At 40.5% G+C, this 22,298-nt stretch overlaps 1 protein-coding gene across 2 annotated transcripts in view; it reads right to left on the minus strand.

Moving 5' to 3' along the window:
- LOC124038486 (protein HID1-like) overlaps positions 1 to 11,001 on the minus strand; it is a 29,562-nt gene extending 18,561 nt beyond the window's left edge. The window contains exons 1-4 of one of the 2 annotated variants that reach the window (XM_046354429.1): positions 10,638 to 10,998; positions 8,123 to 8,272; positions 7,237 to 7,398; positions 394 to 510 (exon numbers count right to left, since the gene is read on the minus strand). In XM_046354429.1, coding sequence (XP_046210385.1) covers positions 394 to 510; positions 7,237 to 7,398; positions 8,123 to 8,272; positions 10,638 to 10,916 — 708 coding nt within the window. In that variant the 5' untranslated portion in view covers positions 10,917 to 10,998. Of the gene's footprint in view, positions 1 to 393; positions 511 to 7,236; positions 7,399 to 8,122; positions 8,273 to 10,637 lie in introns of both variants that reach the window. The other variant, XM_046354430.1, reaches the window with a different exon arrangement.
- Positions 11,002 to 22,298: the final 11,297 nt, after the last annotated feature.

Here is a 22,298-nt window from a genome sequence, read left to right on the forward strand (position 1 = left end):
GCTGCAACTCCCATACGGACTCGGGAGAAGCGAAGGTCGAGAGCCATGCGTCCCCGGAAGCAGTGTGGCTCTCGACCAACCACTGCTTCTTGACAAAATGCCCACTTAACCCAGAAGCCAGCTCCACCAACGTGTCGGAGGAAACACTGTACACCTGGCGACCATGTCAGCATGCACTGTGCCCGGCCTGCCACAGGAGTCGGTAGTGCAAGGACATTCCTGTCGGCACAACCCTCCCCTAACCCGGATGACGCTGGGCCAAATTGTGCCCCGCCCCACGGCTGCGACAGAGGCTGGACTCGAACCCAGAATCTCTAGTGGCACAGCGATGCAGTGCCTTAGACCATTGCGCCACTCAGGAGGCCCCCTCTCATAGCGTATGAGGTTACTCACCGGGCCGGCTCTCTTGTGGCTCTGAACGGTGAAGTCTGGACAGAAGAGCAGGTCAGATACAGCCAGGAGGAGAGACTCAGCCAGGGGCCTCGCTCCATCATCATTACCTTCATCTTGCTAGGAAACAGACAAAGAGTTCAGCCACAGGAAAGAACACGTATTTTAGATACTAATGGTGCATGTATACAGTACCAGTCAAAAGTTTGTACACACCTACTCATTCCAGGGTTTTTTGTTAATTTTTACTATTTTCTACATTGTAGAATAATAGTGAAGACATCAAAACTATGAAATAACACATGGAATCATGTAGTAACAAAAAGTGTTAAACAAATCAAAATATATTTCATTCAAAACCCTTTGAATGCGTAGGTGTCCAAACTTTTGACTGGTACTGTATCTCTTACATTGTAGTATAAAATAGGTTAAGGATTATCAATAACGAGCATGACAAAAACATATCAAACTCAATTGTGTTTCGAGACCATAGTACTACCCTTTCCAAATACTTAGGTCTTCAGGCCACTTTCACCTTAACTGCCTGACTGTGTGTGACTGCCTGGGTCCTTGAAACTATCGGGAAAAACATAGCACCCCAACCAGTTCAGTCTGTAGTAGAGAATGCCTCACCGATTGCTACAACCGTTCCGCATTCACACCGACTCCAATAATAGTTTGGCATTCACCCATCCAGCCTCTCATTTTAATTAAAGGCTATCCAATACCTACCCAATTCAACCACTGGCCAGGAGGGAGGGATGGGGGAGGGCGACACAATAGGAACAGTGTTCAGGCAGGCTGAGATGCTCTACAGGCCAGGTTACAGGAGACCCAGCTGGTCCAACAATTAGCAGACATGGAGGGAGAAGGAAAGCCCCACCTCAAAAGAGTTCTATCTGCCTGGGACAGTGACCTGACTCAACACCAGGTCCGTGTTCATAAGGCGAAAAATCCTGGAAGAAGATGGACTGTAACGGGGAGGTTCTACTAGGGCTATAGTGGTCACGACATTCCATCAGCTGGTGAGAGTCAAGCAAATAACTGTCGGTCTCACGGTAATGGACATAAACACATTTAGCATCTCCTGGCATCCACACGCAGCCTATAAGCCGCTGATGCAGATCTTTGGAACATCTACTTTTTAAAAAAGTCTAATAAATCCATGTAATATAGCCTACACCTTCACAATAAATCCATTATTTATTTTAAACAGGTTTAGAGGAGCATGATATAAAGAAAATATAGTCTATTTCAGAAGAACAGAATAGCATACTCTGATTTGACTTTATGTTAGGTCCTGATCTGGCTATGCCAAATGGCTGTGGGCTACACTAGTTCCTTTAGCAGACAAGATTTGCTTAGAAATCTGTGGCATTATTTTATAGTATGAAGAAAACAATTGAACAAACGATGAGGGCGCAACATGCGGCTATTATGTGTTGAGCGGTTAAAAAATAAATATGTATTCCTATATGCTTAATTTAGAGTTATTAATGTAACTTTAGTTCTACAAACATTGGGTTATATGTTTTGATTTTTAATATATTTTTAAGGCTGTATGATGCGACGAATGAGGATTTTAAAAAAGTTTATTGAAAAAGGCATGAGCTCTGCTTTGTTTTTTGCACAGGCTGTACACACTACATCAGTTACTCATTTACAATTTGACAAGGACTAGATAATGCCTAGAATTTCAAGGAGGTATCCCCTTTGTTTGGCTGTAATGCACCCTAAAATAAATCCATGCCTTTTGTGGCCAGTGGCCTTTGTGCCCTTCTCCCTGAGTGTTGAGCGAGCCAAATCCCTTCTCACTCACATGGCTATCCATCATGTGATTGGGTCTTTCTCACAGGCTACAAGTGAAGAGAGCCACATCGGGGATGCAACTGCGTGCAACCTTATCCAATTCTGAGGTGCATATTGAAGATATTGGAAGATCTGTCCACATTTACTTGTCGTCAGCCAACAAGATGAGTAGGCTTAACGAACAGCAAAAACACATCTACTATCCTCCATAGTACGAAAGTCAACCTATTGTATTCTCTGCAAGAAATACATATTCCAAACATAGTAATAATATAATAATAATATATGCCATTTAGCAGACGCTTTTATCCAAAGCGACTTACAGTCATGTGTATAGTCTGGGACAGTTGTGGGATGTAAAAGATCCCAAATTAATACAAGCACTAGCAATAACAAAAACTTTTTTACGCAATGTGGCTGACGCAACAGATCAGAACGTTTAGTTTAAAACGTTGATAAACTATTAGGCCATTTCTTCACATTATAAGCGTAGTAGGCTATAAGCGCAAATGTTCCATTAGCGGAAAACACCATTATCAAAAGTGACCGCAAATGCAATTATACATGTAATATTTTTATTAAAAAAGGTGCATTTTTATGGTGAAAATTATCTTCCCCAAACTTGAAACTCGTGCACTGATTATGTATGCAGGTTAGGCTCTACACCCCTTGCAAAGCAGATTAATTATTTGGCAACTTTAGTTGTGACACAAACCTTTTCTTTTTTTTAAATATAGCAGTCCCTCCAGGATTCCGCGATCACATAATTCCATGCAAAATCAACCAATCAGCGCTTATAGCCTACTACGCTCATTGCCGTGTTATTATGCAAGACCTCGCAATTTTTACCAATTCCCACACTTTTAGAGCATAAAAGGGTCCAATCAAAGCGGGTTAGTAATTTTGACCAATTACTGCAATGTTACCGTGGAAAATGGCCCAATCAAACCACAAGTCAACAACGTTTATTCCCCCCTGGCCTGTCAGCTTATTCACATGCGTAGATGATGGGTGATTGTTGATGGCTGACAGGCAGTACAATGAACAGAAATCAATCTAATTTGCCAACAAAAATAACAGCTAACGACCGTGCAAAACAATTAACAGTCACTTGGAATCCGCAAAGCATATGAAAATGTCAGAACAGTTCCCACAGCAGAGGTAGATCACATTGACTGAAGTGGTAGCAGGGAAGACTGTGGCAAGCCCTGAAAGCATCAAGGTGAGTGGCATTTTCCTCAACTTTGACTCTGCTAACCTTGGATTTAATAGGATGCTCAACACTCTGCTCTTCCCAGTCTGTCTATGGAGAGCGCTGCTCAAAGCCCTGGGTGCAATTTGTCAGCATTGCCGTGTTAAACTCTAAAACTCTCAAATACGGATCACAAAAGCACAATTCTTCTGGATTTTTTTTCAAATGGAATAATAATCAACCACAACTCTATTTTTATGTATTCTGTTCTTTATCTCCCTTATGACCCTTTTCAGGAAAAAAAAATCACAATATCAAGAATTTTGAAGACAACTTATTAGAAAGAAAAATCAATCCTCAAATTGAAAGTGATTGATCAGCTTTTAATCTATTTGTTTTTTTAAAAGAGATGGAGAGAGAGAGAGAGTAGGAATGGGAGGTGCATCTCGTGTTGATAGCAAGCCCCAAGCCTGATGGAGAGGTGTGTAAGAGTGAATGTAAGTGAATTATGACAGAGCTGTTTGTTCAGGAAAATAAACAGAATTGAGCACTTTAGATGTTTCTAATTGTTTTTGTATTTCGTATTCCGCTTAAAATCGTCCTGATTTTAAGCGGAAATCAACTGAGCACATATGACTTTATTGCTTTATATGAAATTAACGTGTAAAAAAACAAACATTGTATAGGCTAGGCTACATGGGGTGTGCGACTATGATTCGAAAAAGTCGCAAAAAAGGCATTATTTCTTATGCTGGGCATGATTCACAAGTGATAATATATCATTCATACTTGATAGGCCAATATTGTCACCCATCAGACTATTCTTGATTTAATCTTATCTTTACATATGCTAAATAATATGTGTGACATTTGTTTTGATTTAGAATGGACCTTTATCATGCACCTGTATCAAAACAGGGGCAGTGGGAAAAATACATGTAATCTATGCACTTAAATAGCGAATGGAGAATGCTTTTCCCCATGGTTTATTTTCATGCCAGCCAGGTAGGCTATAATCCTGTTGTAAATATAACCAATGTGCTAAATATTAGGGAAGTTGAGAAATAAATATAGTAGGCCTAGCCTATAGAAAGCTGATGGGATCCTGTTCTTTTAATAGAGGCCATCACTCTGTTTTCTCCTGCAATTGCATAGCATATATAAATGTTGCGCAACATGAGCTCATGAAGTGTTTGATTAGAGTTGATACATTTGCATTGATGGCATAGTGATTATAGGGACAATAGAGTGCTGAGTACCAGCAAGGTAGCAAGCAGCGTCAGAGCTTGGAGAAGCCTAATTTCTATGACTAAACGGTCATGTGGAATTTGACAGCCTTAATGACTGCCGGTGTGACGGTAATATGGTCATTGCAACAGCCCTAGGTACTACCTGATTTTGTCTAATAAGAAATTCACATTTTATTTTGCATCACACAAAGTTGTTAAACATTTTGCTACGGTGTGTCCAAATGAACACAACCCAGCTTGGGCTCATGCTACAATGCTGGCTGGTCAGAGCTTTGAAAACTTGAATACATGCAGTTTCCACCAGACAGCACAGCAGCGGCTGCAGTAGTGGGGGACAGTCAGTATGAGAGTGGGGCGCTCACTCACAAATTCAAGAAGAAAATATGTTCCTTAGAAAACTGAAAAGGGAGCTGAAAAATTAAACCAGAGTCTTGGGAAGAATTTTCTTCCTCTGTCTGTCTGTCTATTCTCCAAGCCCACTGTGCATGTTGTGCTAAATCACCAGCATCCTTTTCACCATAAGACAAACCTATTCTATCCAATGATCTGTAACAAGTAGAGGAGAGTGGGGTAAGTTGAGCCAAATGGTTAGTTGTTTCTAGGAAACCATACACATGGCTCTCGACCTTTGCCTCTCTCAAGTCTGTAGGGGAGTTGCAGCGATGGGACAAGACTGTAACTACCAATTGGAGATCACGAAATGGGGAGAAAAAGGGGTACAAATAAGTCTGTTTATGCATAATATGTCATGCATATGAACTCAAGATTTGTATTGTTACTGAGCAGACATCATTAAGCCTCTTGTATTCCAACATAAAACAAGCAGGGGTCTAGCACCCCTTGAAGTTCTTGTGATCTTTCAGAGTTACTCCACCTCAAGAACACCATTTGGCGAAAGGCTCGGCACACGCATCCCCAGGCTAACTGGCTGTTGTTCAGGAGAAATAAGTGCACTCAGGCTATCTAGAAAGCCAAAGTTACAGTAGATACCTCAATTTCTTGATGCACCCATCCCGTTAGCGGGATCATTTGTCAACATCCGCTGAATTGCAGAGCGCCAAATTCAAATTTTCATTAAATCTCATTTTCATTAAATCACAAGCGCAATATAGCAAAACACAGCTTAGCTTGTTATTAATCCACCTGGCATGTCAGATTTCAAAAAAGCTTTTCGGCGAAATCTATGCAAGCATTTATGTGAGGATAGCTCTCAGTAGACAAAACATTACAAACAGCTAGCAGCAAAGTAGATTGGTCACAAAAGTCTTGATGATCTTCAGATGTTTGCACTCAAGAGACTCCCAGTTACACAATAAATGTACCTTTTGTTCCATAAATACTCTTTTTAAATCCAAAAACCTCCATTTGGTTGGCGTGTTATGTTCAGAAATCCACAGGCGCGAGCGGTCACGACGGGGCAGAAGAAAATTCCAAATAGTATCCGTAAAGTTCGTAGAACCATGTCAAACATTTTTTATAATCAATCCTCAGGTTGTTTTTACAATAAATAATCGATAATATTTCAACTGGACCGTAGCTTTTTCAATAGGAGTGAGAGAAAATGTCAGCTCCAAGCTGCTCACGCATGCAAAACTCTGCTGGCACCCAGCCATCCAATGACGCGATGTAAATGTAAATGTATGTGATCTTTCTCGCTCATTTTTCAGAATAAAATCCTGAAACTATGTCTAAAGATTGTTCACACCATGTGGAAGCTATAGGAACATGAATTTGGTTGATATCCCTTTAAATGGAGGGAAGGCATGCAATGGAACAGAGAGTTTTCAGGAAAAACAGCACTTCCTGGTTGGATTTTCCTCAGGTTTTCACCTGCAATACCAGTTCTGTTATACTCACAGACAATATTTTGACAGTTTTGGAAACTTTAGAGTGTTTTCTATCCTAATCTGATAATTATATGCATATTCTAGATTCTGGGCCTGAGAAATAGGCAGTTTCATTTGGGTACGTTTTTCATCCAAACATCAAAATACTGCCCCCTACACTCAAGAGGTTAAGGAGTTCTCTCTCTGTGGGTCGAACCCCAAGAAGTTCTGGAAAACAATGAAAGACCTGGAGAATAAATCATCCTCCTCACAGCTGCCCATGTCCCTTAATGCTGATCATGTGGTTGTTACTGACAAGGAGCGTATGGCTGAGCCACTTCATTAATTTGACTCAGCCATGCCTCCTTGCCCGTCCAACACTTCCTCATCTCCCAGCCCTTCTAATATAACTAGCCCCGATGCTCCTTCCTCTTTCTCCCTTGCCCCGCCACACAGCTTCTCCCTGCAAGTGGTCACTGAGTCTGTGGTGCTAAAGTAGAGAGCGAGACTGGCATCCTTGGCAGCATGCGATAGAGAATGCATCCCTCTTAATTCCCAAATAATAAAGGAACAGTGAACAAAGTGAGTCTCACCTAATTAAAATGACCCTGACCACTGATAAACTGATATGCAAATTGCATATATAATGAAATCACAACTTCAAAGGGTTACATGTCCAATGGGCTAGGATAGCACAGAACACTTCTGGGACACAGCATTTTTTATCTATATTGGATGGTGCCGTTGATGAGTAGTACAGTATTCTCACCCGAGCTCCAGGCACGTTAGACCAGAAGAACCCTCTCCAGTCTGCATCCTCAAAGATGTATGGTAGGATACGTGTGAGCAGACGGGTGCAGTTCAGGACTATCTGTCTCTCCTTCTCTGAGGGACAACCAGATTCAGCCGCCTGGACGAGCTTCTCCACCGCCTGGAATGAACACATGAACATGTACAGTTAGTCAAATACAACACACCCTCTCACACACTGCTTCATTTCTTATACAGCAGACCCTTGAGGCTCAACACAGGCATACAATTCCATTTACAATGGTGTTTGCTGCAACAAACACTAGCATTCCTTTAGCACCATCTGTATCCAAGGTACCCAATAGAATCTGCTTAAATACAGAAAAGGATGAAACACACCATTTAAAAACAACTAGAGACATATCGGAAGCAAACCCAGGTGGAACACCTGCCCGATACTGCAGTACAGCAGCACGTAACACACTCAGCATACGCCTGTTACTACATTACAGCACTACTTAACACACTCAGAATACACCTGTTACTAGGGCCGGGACAATGCAAGTATTGCAATACTCATTAGTATCGTGGCAAGGAAACAAAACACGAGGCGGATTGAACTTATTTAGGAAAACGGCCCTAATGTTGGAAACAAACATCATTAAGTTGTCATCCTGAGTCCCATTTATTTATCTTCCAAGCTATAGCACACAATATTAGACATACAGCAGGTTTTTAAATGACCAAAGAGTGGTCTGGTTCGTGTTCTGATTTTTGCCATAGAATTTACTGTTACTGTACACCGTCTTGCATTCCTATTACACCAATTGTATCCAAGGTAGAAAAAATAAAGGTTAAATACACATACACACACAGAGGATGTACTGTATCCTACCCTACATTACCTTGTAGCAGAGGGTTGCTAGATTGGAGGGAGATTCCTCCCTGACAGCTCGTATCTCCGCTGCCGGCACCAGAGCGAACACATCCTGGACGGTCGTGGCAGTATCCGCCCAGAACTGGTCCCAGAAAGTATCGTCTGTAGTCTCCACAGGCTGGGGGAGATGAGGCAACAAACAGGGATTAGATATATTCCCCATCCCAAAACCCTATCTGATGAAGGCTCTGTAGCCAAAATATTAGTCAAATAAATCCACAGCAAGAAAAATAAATGAGTGCAACTTTTTCTTTAGTCTGTTCTATAGACATTTCCCTTGAAAATAAAAGAGAGCCGCACACTCTAGGAGCTCAGATGCAAAAAACTTCATTACCAATGTTTCGACAGCCAAGCTGTATTCATCAGGGTATGATCACAAACACTGCGGGATGACTCGTTTTTATAGTGTCAAAAGGCACCCAGGTGTCTGTGATCATGGCCAAGTGTGGCCTAATATCATTGGTTAATTCTCAAATATTCAAACCGCATACAAACAGCATGCAAAAAAAAACGAATAGATGGCATACGATTGTAGATTCATTTTAGACTACTTAAGCTTATAAACAATTACAATGGCAAAGTCACAATAATCACAAGAATGGCTTCAGATCAAAGTCTACGTTGAGACCGAAGGGAGCAAGGGTCTTTAAATTAAAGATCCAGGCAGCCTCTCGTTTTAACAACAAATTATCAAGGTCACCCCCTCTCCTAGGGAGGATGACATGTTCGATGCCAATATAACGCAGAGATGAAATTGAGTGGTTTGCTTCCAAAAAGTGGGTCGCAACTGGGCAAGTCAAGTTTTTGCACTTAGTGGTGCTACGATGCTCTGAGATACGTACATTGAATTCTGTAGACATTTCCCACCATGTGAGCATGGTAAAAAGAGCCTCCTCAGTCTGCACACTGCAGTCTATGCTCCCATGTGGTGGTAATGGTGACAGCGTTACATTACATTTACATTACATTTAAGTCATTTAGCAGACGCTCTTATCCAGAGCGACCACAAATTCAGGTCTTCGTATCCTTTATATTCCCCATGATGGCCAGTAGCTAGCAATGCACTGTGGCAGTCTGACGCTCTGACCAGAAGAGTGAGTCAGAGGAAACAATCTCCATTCTGCACACCATCGCACAGATAGAACCAGACGTCACTCCACTCTCAGACACACAGAGCCAGGCCCCATCTAAACCCAGTCCCAGACGTCACTCCACTCTACATCATGTGAGTGTGCTCTCATTGATGAGCACAGACGGTTGGGATGCTGCCATTTCCCTTCTCTATTAACTCATACATTATTAATTCAGAGACCTGCTTGGCTGTAGCCTTCAGGAGCAGAGCAGATAAATATAGACATAATAAACTTAGTCATGGACTAAAAAAAATCACTTTTGATGGAGATTCTTCATTGAGCATTGCTTTTTAGTCCAGGACTAAGATCTGTGCCCAGGAAACCATCCCATTTTTTATTTTACCTATATTTAACTAGGCAAGTCAGTGAAGAACAAATTCTTATTTTCAATGACAGCCTAGGAACAGTGGGTTAACTGCCTGTTCAGGGGCAGAACGACAGATTTGTACCTTGTCAGCTCTGGGATTTGATCTTGCAACCTTTTGGCTACTAGACCAACGCTCCAACCACTAGACTACCTGCCGCCCCAATGAAGAACACATATGATGAAATTTTATTTTGTTTTGTTGTACAGACAATATATTCAGCTACTTGTTTTGCCTTGATGACAGAGTAAACCCAAACAGTGCACTTTAGACTAATGCTTATTTAACTAAATTGAATGTCTTTCATCCCACCTTAAATCAGCCACATTGTCTGAGTGTTATGATTCATTCAACAACCATGTCATCATACATGTAGCTGGAAATGGTTTCTAGGCTACCTTTATTAAAAAAATTTAAATCAAGGAAGAATAAAGCAGGAAAATGATTGATTCAAATACAGCCCCGAATGTACAGTATTCATATTCACATCTCATCATAGCTCTGTGCATAGGATACACCTTAGAACGACTGTCTGCACCTGATATGAGGCTCTTGGTTGTGTTTATTATAACTACAGAAGTATGACTACAATGTTACATTTGATTACAACATAGATACATTGTTGCCGATATTATGAGTCCACTATTTGATGACACAAATTCGCAGTATTTATAACAGTACCCTACAATTAATCTAATTGTCAGTTTATAGCCAATAACTAAATATAAATATCCTAGTCCTACATTTTAATTAAAAGTTTACATTTAACCAGTAAACTCTGCTTTTGGACTGATGGTAACGATTACTGTATTTCTCTAGCACCCAATCATCCATGTTACTCATCCATGTGTGTCAAATACAACTTGTAGGCAGACTACCATCTGGCCCACTTGAGTTGATATTTTTATCTTGAAAAACAGAACTGTTCATAAATATTTAAATGCTGCATTGGCCTATACAAAAGAGCGTTATTATGTTAACAAACCTGTGTTTTGGTTGTTAGTCGTATCACAGCTTTCCTGAAGTTGAGTTTGGAGTCAGCGTTACCCATGTTGTAGTAGGCAGCCAGCCACCTGTTTGCTTCGTCTGAAGCGCCTGAATACTGATCCGTCCGTCGGTCGCTCGTGCGTCGTCTTCCTCGTGGATAGTCTCCCTCGTCCGTCACAGCCTCCTCCAGTTGTCCTGAGCCTTCGCGACGCACAGTCTGGAGGAATTGAACTAAGCAGAATCCAGGCATGGCGACTTCCGGGATAAAAATGTACATATTTGTTTTAGTTCACATCTTCAATGTGAATTGACTGACGTAATTCCTTGACAATTTACCTAAACACCTGATGAATCAGCTCATCTACAGCCAGCAACCTGTAACAGCATGTACGAATAACAGGCCTACGAATTATAAATTATAAATAATTCATTAGATGTGGTTTACCTTTCCTCTATAACAACACTGCAAAATGTAGACGAATTATTAGCAATACATTTTGATAGACTGATACTTAAAATACAAATTTATATTTAATATGATGCAGTCAATAGCTTATGTGGTTGCTGGTTAGCTGTGTTTTATGCTGGTTAGCTGTGTTTTATTCCTTCTCATAATGGCTTTGCTTATTAGTAGTACAACAGGGACTCTCAGTGGTATCCACGGGTACAATTGTAAAATGCATGAGGTGCCCATTTATTCAGAGAAGTATCAACACTGCCGTGCTGTCCATGGGTGGGGGGTTTGATTTTCCCTATCAAAGAAGATCAGGTACATCAAGCTCAATCAAGCTCTTTGCCACCGAAAATGCAACAAAAACAAATCAAGTATATCTTCATCACATGTACTCAGAGCGTATCACTCTCTTGTTTTTCATTCGTTACAGTTTCTAGGTGACTTCTGCTTTCCCTGTGACACCTCTGTCCCCTCACTGTCTGTTAGAACCCATATTCTGCCTATGGGCAGATGATTATGGTGGCAAATACTGTGAGTTAGGTAAGGAACTATCTAAATTCAGGGGCGCAACTTTCACTGGGGACGGTAAAGAGGGACGGAGGGGGGGCAATTTTTGTCCGCAATGATCTCTGTCAGGATCGTAGGTCCCGCAGACATCCCACTATGCTCATCATGTTTTAGCAGGATCAGATGGTGACAGGGGTCCCAGCAGGGCCAGACAGCCAGGTAAGACCAGTCTATGGAGCTCAGGTGAATTTTGCAGTGTATTCAATGAATGATACAGGGTTTAATCCTGAATTGATGAGTAGACCAACAGTACTGCAGTTTAAACTTAAAGCTACAGTCTGGGATCTGGGAATAATGGTAATTTCAGTTATTGAACCATTGATTATATTCTTGCATAATCAAATCAAATGTATTTATATAGCCCTTCTTACATCAGCTGATATTTCAAAGTGCTGTACAGAAACCCAGCCTAAAACCCCAAACAGCAAGCAATGCAGGTGTATAAGCACCTGAACCACCTATATAATGTATAAATGTACACCAAGGTAATTCTTTGTCATGCCTCAATTTAGGCGGATTCGATGGTGACAGGGGCCTCAACAGGGTCAGGCAAGCCAGGGAAGACCAGTCTGTGACAGAGGTGAGGTGAAGTTTTGCAGATACAACACTTTATTTCCTCTGTCCAGCAAACACTGGACAAGCCAGGTGTTATTTTAAGGCAGTCTGACAAACCTCCAAAGATTATTTCCAAACTGTATCAAGGGTTGATAGAGGCTTTTCCCAATGTGTGTGAAAGACCTGGGAGACTTTATTGATAATGATGAATGGATCCAGATATGTTAAAATGCCCAGAATGTTCACAGAATCTCAGACATAAAAGACCATCCATAGAATGTACCTAATGCCAGTGAAACGGAATATCATGCACTCAGAAGTTGTATTCTGCTGAAGGTGTAAAGCACAAAAGGTGACATATTTTCATATGTTGTGGTCTTGTGAAGGCTGGCTGAATTCTGACAAAGAGTATGTACTTTTATCTAAGTATGTCTACAGGTTCTCCCTTCTCCCTGTTTTTTGTTTGCTTGAAAATGTTGATACTGGAGACTGTTATCAGAATAAACTGTGTAACCTAGCATTTATAGTGGCAAATAAATGCATTGCCATTCATTGCAAGGTTGGTTATCCTCCTACAATGTTTGGAAGAAATGTCAAGTTATGTACAGTATCACTAGATTTGTTTTAAGATTAAGGGTATACTGTGCAACTTTCAAAAGGTCTGGCTGGATGCCTTATATGGAATAATGTACGACAAAGGGAGTCTGTATCGAAAACATGCATACGTCAGAGGAGACGCCTGTTTAGGCAATCGCTTGCTACTGGGCTGCTCAGTCCTGGTCGTGTGGGTCCGGTGTACTGTGGTCACTCTGGCCTTGGGCTAACACACCTGAAAACAATCAATGTTTCACTAAGATCCTACAGCTGAGTCGGGTGTGTTGGGTTGGGGCATTACAGGGCCATGGATCCCTAGGGGCAGGATGTGGTGACCCAGCTATATTGTGTGTAAGTAAAAAAGAACTCTATAGTACTATTAGGCCTATGATATTTGTATTTATTAGGGTTCACCATTCCTAGGGTCCAAACATATTAAAGCACTTACATTATATATACAACAAAATATTAAAAAGTACATCATATAACCTTATTACACCACTACATATCTACAGTACAACATTTTAAATATCACCATACAACAATGTCACAATGTATGCGTATGCATGTGTCTGTCTGTACCTTTGTGTACAGTCCACGTTATGAATTATATGGAGGTTGTACTGTTTCTGTGTGTTAATGTGTAGGTGTACAGTATGTGTGTTTTCCATACCGTTCTATGCAGTGCATTCAGAAAGTATTCAGACCCCTTGACTTTTTCCACATTTTGTTACATTAGAGCCTTATTCTAAAATGGATTTAAAAAATATATACTCATCTACACACAATACCCCATAAAGACACAGCGAAAAAAGGTTTTTAGAATTTCTTGCAAATATATTACAAGTCAAAAACATAAATACCTTATTTACACAAGTATTCAGACCCTTTGATATGCGCTTTTGAACACCTTAGTAAGCTCCACTCTTCGTGCTGGTGCCGTCGTAGCCTTGACCACAGCATTTGTTCACCTATATCCCTTTCTCATTCCTGAAGCCCATGAAACAAACACTTAGCTTCCTAGAACATATGGAAATTAAAAAGGTTCATATGAATGACATTTTGGAGGTTTACTGTCAAAATGATTTATTCAATTAAAGAAAATAGACATTGATGACAGGCGCATGGGCCTCCAAGCTTTGCAGGGGCTGCAGGGGTTTCGGTACGCCAGTTCTCAGGCCCTGGTGTAACCTCAAGTCCCAGCGATAAAGCCTTGCATTACGCCTGGGAAGAAACGCTTCAATTGTGGCCTAGATGGGGGCGAACCCACCTGATGAAGGCATTTTTCATCTTTTGAAATTGACTAATCACACAAATGCGAGGTGTCTTCAAAATACTATGCATATTATGCATAAAACTGACTAAATATAATCATCATTGTATGGGGTATATTGATTAGCCAAATGGCACAATTTACCCAAAGCAACCATTTGAACTATATTAGCCCACGCAGCTATGAGAATGCAATTTCATGCTAGGTTTAGGACCTCGTATTGTAGTTTATAGAGATGTACAAAACAATCTTAAAATTGTCTACTTTGGTATCAAACATCATGAAACCAATAACACAATAAATTCATTTGACTTTGTTATAATCTGTTTTTTGGACCTAACTTGCTTATCACTTTTTCCATGTGGTTTCTTCCTTCACAGACTGCACGAAGTGATGAACTCTTCCTAAATATTTGGTCACATGATTCATTTTGTGTATGGTTTGCTAAAAACAAGGGGGGGGCTCAACTAACCCTTTGGCACAACTTATCTCACTCTCCCCTACAGTATGAACACGGTTTTCCTTGTAATGCTGAGAGATTGAAAGAGACAACGAGGAGAACGAACTCGTAAAAGCACAGCCCCCTTCATTATCGACGCATCGTGGCGATAACATCAAAGCCGATTCCCAGACTCTGGAGTCAGCCAGAGTCTGTCGCTTCAGCCAGGCAATAAAACATTCCTAGCCTGGTTCCAAATTGGTTTGTGCTGTCTTGCCAACTCCTCTGGTCATTGGAGGGACCCACCAGGCCATTAAATTCTAATCTCACTGTTATTGATTTTTTTGTTTGTATGCTGTGTGAAGGTCAAGAGTAAAACGTTAGTGCATGTGTCATGGGATTTGAGACTCTAATCATAATAATGTGGATCGGAGTGGTTAATTTATGTTTCCCATACAACCCTACTGAAGCTAAAGGCTATAGATGGTCAGTGTGCAGAGGAGAGCAGCTCTGTGAGGACTGTCTGTCTACCCCAGGCACGCCAGGCCATTGACACGAGATCCTGCTGTGAGATAGCTGTTTACAGCAAAGAGAAGGATCGTCTACAACATACAGAACCAGGGCAAGGTATTCATAAAGTATCTCAGAGAGGAGTGCTGATCTAGGATTCAGGGGCTATATGCCTTATTGTCCATTATCTTACAGAGAACAGAAATGTGTCTTTGTGCTCACAACCCAATGGGCTAGAAGCAATGGGTCAGCCACAGTGCAGCACTTGAAGGTGGTTAAGTGCCATGCACAAGGGTACACAATGGCAAAAGATTTTCCCATCTGAGTTGGGATTTGAACTGGCAACCAGCCATTCTCCAGTTGCATGGCCTGCTCCTCTAACTTCTCAGCTACCTGCCACCCCAGAATAGGTGTTGATCTAATGTTGAAATAATGGCATTCAAAGTTATTGAAAACACAGACATGTAAAGACGATATCAGGACAGTCTTTCTCCATGAGAAATATTCTGTATATTACTATAGTACTCTTCTTTTCTCCACATGGTGATTCCAGAGGGCCCATGGTGTGTGAAGTGGACAATTGGACATTCCTCTTTGGAATCGTCAGTTGGGGCGAGGGGTGTTCTAGAGCATTACGACCAGACCTGTACACAACAGTGACCAAGTACAACAAGTGGATAGAAGAGAATAGTCCTATCCTCCCTTGCGTCAGGGTCCATGTACCCACAGAAATTACCGCCTTAGACTTGTAATATGCTGTATATCATGTTGTATAATTGTACATATATGAATATAAGTATTTTAACTCCTGACGTTTAAACATAATATTACATTTTTATTCTATGTCTTTGCAAACAGGGCGACAATAAAGCATTTTTATATTACTCACAATCCAAGGTTTTTCCAAAATGGTCCAACTTCCAACCTTGAAAATATACTCTAGCATATCTGTGAAGATCTCCTTCCAGTGACTCACCAGTGACAGCTTGTTTTATGGTTATCCCCCTATACAACATTCAACCCTCACCGCCCACACAACCACACCACCCAGGAGCCGCGACCTAGTCATGTCTCTGGAATCCCTCTTGATCAGGGCTCAACCTTAAACCACAAGGCTTCAGATCTTTTACCCAATGGTCATGTAAACGTAATTAAGGTTAGACTTGCCTTTCAAATTAGTAATCTGGATGAATGGAATACTTCATACCTCCAATTACGCTGGAAGGCCTGTTGGCGACTGATGATTCATGTGGGTTTGTAGGAGTCAGTCAGTTGATAGTCTCGTCCACCAGTCGGCTCTCTTTCTGTTGAACCCATACTTATGTGGTAGCAATTAGCCCATGGACAAGGTTAGTCAGTTAATGGCAAAACATGTAGCCTATGTTTTTGAAATCCTTCAGTGTTATTAGTGCCTGATGGGAGTCTTGAGTTTTTCAACAACTCATTCATTCCATTCTGTCCATAAAAGGAGACAGTGTTGAATTGCAGCTGTTGAAAGATACATTCCTTCTCTATTGGCAAGAAATATTATCTGTGACTGAATCTTCATCTTACTTTGTCAACCTTGTTCACACCATTAATTACAAGCCCCATGAACACATTAACAATACAATAGTGGTTTTAGGTTAAGAACCTAATGTCATGCCCTGACCTTAGAGATCCTTTTTATTCTCTATTTTGGTTAGGTCAGGGTGTGACGAGGGTGGGTAGTCTAGTTTTTTCATTTCTATTGTTGGCCTGGTATGGATCCCAATCAGAGGCAGCTGTCTATCGTTGTCTCTGATTGGGGATCATATTTAGGCAGCCTTGTCCCACTGGGTTTTTGTGGGATCTTGTTTATGTATTGTTGCTTGTGAGCACTGCATAGCGTCACGTTCCTTTCTTCTGTATTGTTTTGGTGAGTTTCTTAAATTAGACAAGTGAAACGCTACGCACGCTGTGCCTTGGTCCATTCAATATAACGTTTGTGACACCTAACATGTAACTTTATTACAAATGTGTGCTATATGTCCACATAACTCACTCACTGCATATATACGTACACTTCCCTCTTTATGTATTTGGACAGTGAATATAAAATGTTTCATTTGTTTCTATACTCCAGCATTTTGGATTTGAGTTCGAATGTTTCATGTGAGGAGACAGTACAGAATGTCAAATATCTGTTTTACATTATTACAAATTTACTTAGTGAATTAAAGTACTCAAAAGTTTAGTATTTTGTCCCATATTCCTTGCACATAGCATGTTTTGTTGTTGCCTCTGTTACTTTCTCAATCATCACCATTCATGATTCATTCATGATTTTTCTTAATCATGGTATTATCTGGTCTCCACCGAACTAGGTAAATCCGCTTTTAGCACCTCATTGCTGGAACCAACTACAAAATGCATTTCAGTTGGATGTTCTGGTGCAGCACGGGCAATTACAAATATTGATTGGGGACCTTCTTATTGAAGAATGTAATTGTTTTTCTTGAATATTTGTGTTGTGATGTATTGTTTTGTATTTTATTTTGAAATAGTATATATATATATATGCAGGTCTCCCTTGTGAAAAAGACCCTGGTCTCAATGGTTAAGACCCTGGTCTCACCTGCTTAAATAAAATAAATGTATTTTTTAGATGTGTTCATAAACATCTTATCTACTCACTTAGAAAGAAAATTAATCCAGTCATCGTTCACCATTAAGTTCCTATTGGGCAAACATAACCCAAAACAAACTTTAAATGCATCCAATTATTTGGTAGAGTCACAAGCATGATGTAGTCATTGTTTGCTAGGAGTATGGGATCAAATGTGTGTGTGTGTGTGTGTGTGTGCCGTGTACAGATGTAGGATCTTAATTTGATCACTCTTGTTGCTGCAAATTTTCTACACAGCAGAAAATGCTAAAGTTAGAAGCCTTTATTTTGCCTTGATGAAACATGTATAATCCACGTAATAATTAACATTTCCTGTTGCTGTAGGATTATTTTCCTGCGGTATAAAACTGTCTCAAATTAACATCCTACATCTGTACTGTGTGTGTATGTGCAAGTGTTTTGCATGTGTGCATGCGTGCGTGCATGTGTCAGTGTGTGTGAGTTAGGGGACTTGACACGCATCGCATGGATTATTGGAAGCCCCCTCACATGAAGCCACTAGGAGCGCCACTGCAGCTGGCCCTGACCCACAGTTATTTTTGTTTTGACGGCTAGCTATGAGACTATGTCATAGAGGGTTGGGAAAGAAGGGGTATAGTAGAACGTATCAGCCACGGCAAGAATTAGACTTAGAGCTGGGATCCCCACGGTTACGGTAACCTACGGTACCTCGTCCGGTTCTGTATTTCACCAGAGAACTTGAGATGGGATGAGTAACAAGCATGAACCAAATCCAATTTTAAAGACATGCAGTGATACATACAGAGATATCATATCATGCCAACTCTGTACAGTGCCAAGTATACAAAGGTGATTTTAGTTTAGTTAAGGTAGGTTGGATAGTTGAGGTCAAATGACACATTGGTTTCACTTATGAAGCTCTTAAGATTTACATTTCATATAAAACAGCATTTGAAAGTCCTGTCGTCATTTTCCAGTGTAACAATGTGGTACAGTTTATAATTGGGCATGATAATAAGTGAGTATCTAATTTCCTCAATTATTTGAACCTGCTGTATTTACTACATTTCACCACTAGAGGGTGTCAGGTGTTAACTATCTATAGCATCGCAAGGCCTTTGTACAGAGTAGTGCTGTTGATGCATAACTGAACCGAGGGTTCAAAATAGTATTTTCTCCCAAAGCATCTAAAGAATACTTTCAGCAATATCAGAACAATTCCTACTACATAAAATGATAGCATGGCATCATAGGAGCACATTATGGATTTGTTTACTTCACAATAGTTTACAAAATAACAATGGAATGTGCCAACACTTAACACTTAACCTCTACGGGATCAGTGTTGGATCCTTATTAAGTGTGCCACCATTACACTTTGAGGAAGAACTAAATACAAACTACCAACAATTCTATTTCAGTTTTGTGTGGACTGACAGTATCATTCAATTATTCTATCAGACATAGAGCGTAACAAGGCGACCAGGGGCTGTGTCTCAAATTGCACCCTATTCCTTACAATCCCACAGTGCCCTGGTCAAAAGTAGTGCACTACATAGGGAAAAGGATGCCATTTGGAACGCATTCCAGACCACCCATCTTGACCGGCAGGCAGCCCCACGTGCATTCCAGACTGTACACAGGGGAGGGCCCTGGGAGCAACCCGAGACTTCAGAGAACTACAGCCTGCTGCCTTCCCTTTGATTTCTATATCTAGAATGGACTCTTCTGTTTGGTTATCCTCTGAAGGCATGGATTTTTAGAGAGAGGGAGGGGCCTTCTTGTGTACTGTCATTGAGGCCTATTCTATGGCATTATTCTATAGCATCTCCTTGGGCCTTTTGGGTTATCACGTTATTGTGGATCCATCTAAGTAAGAGTGGTATTATGGAAAGATACTGCAAAAATTGTGAACTGCAGTTGCTTGAAACTCAAATAAATAGTATAAGAATAAACAACAGAACTATATCATCAGATTTTCAGGCCTTCTAAAATAAGGGAAATAGGCCTAGGCTACAGAGCCTGAATGTGCTTTTCAGTATTTACAAACACCACTCTGCTTCCTTAAAAAAATACTAATTTGGGTCGGTGAAACTAGGAATAGGTGATTATGAGGTAAGAGCATCTGAAATGGACTGCATTGAGCTATATGGCAGTAACCCTGGAGTGAGTAGTGATTATGTGGTGTTAGTGTGGTGTGCTACTAGGGATGCAGTGCACTCTTTAACCCCATGTATTTACACTACATGGAACTAACTGCATGCTGAGTGTGTACTTCAAAGATGTGTCAGGCATCCAAGCCTAAATGAGAGATTAAAAAACCTTGAAGACGATTATATTAAACCTTGTATATTTCAGGATCTTATATTTAATCATCTTTGGTATAGGCCAGGGTTAGGTTTTTGGAACTCAGTTTGGGTTTCAACTTACTGTTGAGAGTTAGAATAGTAGAATACACAAGGTGCATTTTCAAATGTTTGTTGTCCATTAGCAGTTTCTCTTATGTCAGTCACTCAATTAGCCCATGTAAATGTATATGTGTAGTATAAAGGCTATCTAAACTTGTAGAAATCATGGTTAAAATTACCAACCTGAGGGCCCCCTAATATGATATCTCACTCAGATATCATATTAATAATATAATATATGCCATTTAGCAGACGCTTTTATCCAAAGCGACTTACAGTCATGTGTGCATACATTCTACGTATGGGTGGTCCCGGGGATCAAACCCACTACCCTGGCGTTACAAGTGCCATGCTCTACCAACTGAGCTACAAATGGCAAACATTTGTTTCCACCCATGACAAAATGTGTAGAATTACAGAATATTTGTTATAAAACTGCTCATCTTTCTCTCTCCCCTGGCAAAATGAGTAGAATAGTATGAAATTAGTTATAAAATTGTGACATTTTCTCTATGCCCCATGGAAAAATGTGTAGTATCGCAGGAAAATTAACTCTAAAATATTGTTTCTCTCCGCTGTCAAGGGGGGGGGGCTGCTAAAATGTTTTGCTCATAAGGAGTGTGAGTCAGGGGGTTTGGAAAGTGTCTGAAGGATAGCTGTGAATCTAAGCTTTCCATTGTTATATGATTAAAGGGTATAAGTGAGCAACAACTTGTTATATACTAACATTATTTGTCACAGTGTAAAATCCCTATGGGAAAAATGTATGGGACGGAGGGATGAACAAAAGAGTGATAACACAGAGAAAGATACTATTGCTGCACTGCTACCACACATTTTCCAACTTTAGTGACATAGTGTTCAAGAAAATCTCTATGAGACATTGTCACTCCAATTGAGCCCGAAGGCCCAAAAATCGGAGTTACCCATCCTTGGTATAGGCACCAGTGGTGTAAAGTACTTAAGTTAAAATACTTTAATGCACTCCTTAATTACTTTTTAGGGGTATCTTTACTTTACTGTTTATATTTTTGACAACTTATACTTTTACTTCACTATATTCCTAAAGAAAATAATGTACTTTTTATTCCATACATTTTCCCTGACACCCAAAAAGAACTAGTTATATTTTGAATGCTTAGAAGGACAGGAAAATGTTCCAGTTCATGCACTTAACAAGAGAACATCCCTGGCCATCTCTACTGCCACTGATCTGATGGACTCACTAAACACAAATGCTTTGTTTGTAAATGATGCCTGAGTGTTGGAGTATGTCCCTGGCTATCCTTAAATAAAGTAAAATACAGTGCCTTGCGAAAGTATTCGGCCCCCTTGAACTTTGCGACCTTTTGCCACATTTCAGGCTTCAAACATAAAGATATAAAACTGTATTTTTTTTTCTCGAAGAATCAACAACAAGTGGAACACAATCATGAAGTAGAATGTCATTTATTGGATATTTAAACTTTAACAAATCAAAAACTGAAAAATTGGGCGTGCAAAATTATTCAGCCCCCTTAAGTTAATACTGTAGCTCAGTTGGTAGAGCATGGCGCTTGTAACGCCAGGGTAGTGGGTTCGATCCCCAGGACCACCCATACGTAGAATGTATGCACACATGACTGTAAGTCGCTTTGGATAAAAGCGTCTGCTAAATGGCATATATTAATACTTTGTAGCGCCACCTTTTGCTGCGATTACAGCTGTAAGTCGCTTGGGGTATGTCTCTATCAGTTTTGCACATCGAGAGACTGAATTTTGTTTCCCATTCCTCCTTGCAAAACAGCTCGAGCTCAGTGAGGTTGGATGGAGAGCATTTATGAACAGCAGTTTTCAGTTCTTTCCACAGATTCTCGATTGAATTCAGGTCTGGACTTTGACTTGGCCATTCTAACACCTGTATATGTTTATTTTTGAACCATTCCATTGTAGATTTTGCTTTATGTTTTGGATCATTGTCTTGTTGCGAGACAAATCTCCGTCCCAGTCTCAGGTCTTTTGCAGACTCCATCAGGTTTTCTTCCAGAATGGTCCTGTATTTGGCTCCGTCCATCTTCCCATCAATTTTAACCATCTTCCATGTCCCTGCTGAAGAAAAGCAGGCCCAAACCATGATGCTGCCATCACCATGTTTGACAGTGGGGATGGGGTGTTCAGGGTGATGAGCTGTGTTGCTTTTATGCCAAACATAACGTTTTGCATTGTTGCCAAAAAGTTCAATTTTGGTTTAATCTGACCAGAGCACCTTTTT

The sequence above is a fragment of the Oncorhynchus gorbuscha genome, linkage group LG06 (assembly GCF_021184085.1).
Source record: "Oncorhynchus gorbuscha isolate QuinsamMale2020 ecotype Even-year linkage group LG06, OgorEven_v1.0, whole genome shotgun sequence".
Classification (NCBI taxonomy): domain Eukaryota; kingdom Metazoa; phylum Chordata; class Actinopteri; order Salmoniformes; family Salmonidae; genus Oncorhynchus; species Oncorhynchus gorbuscha.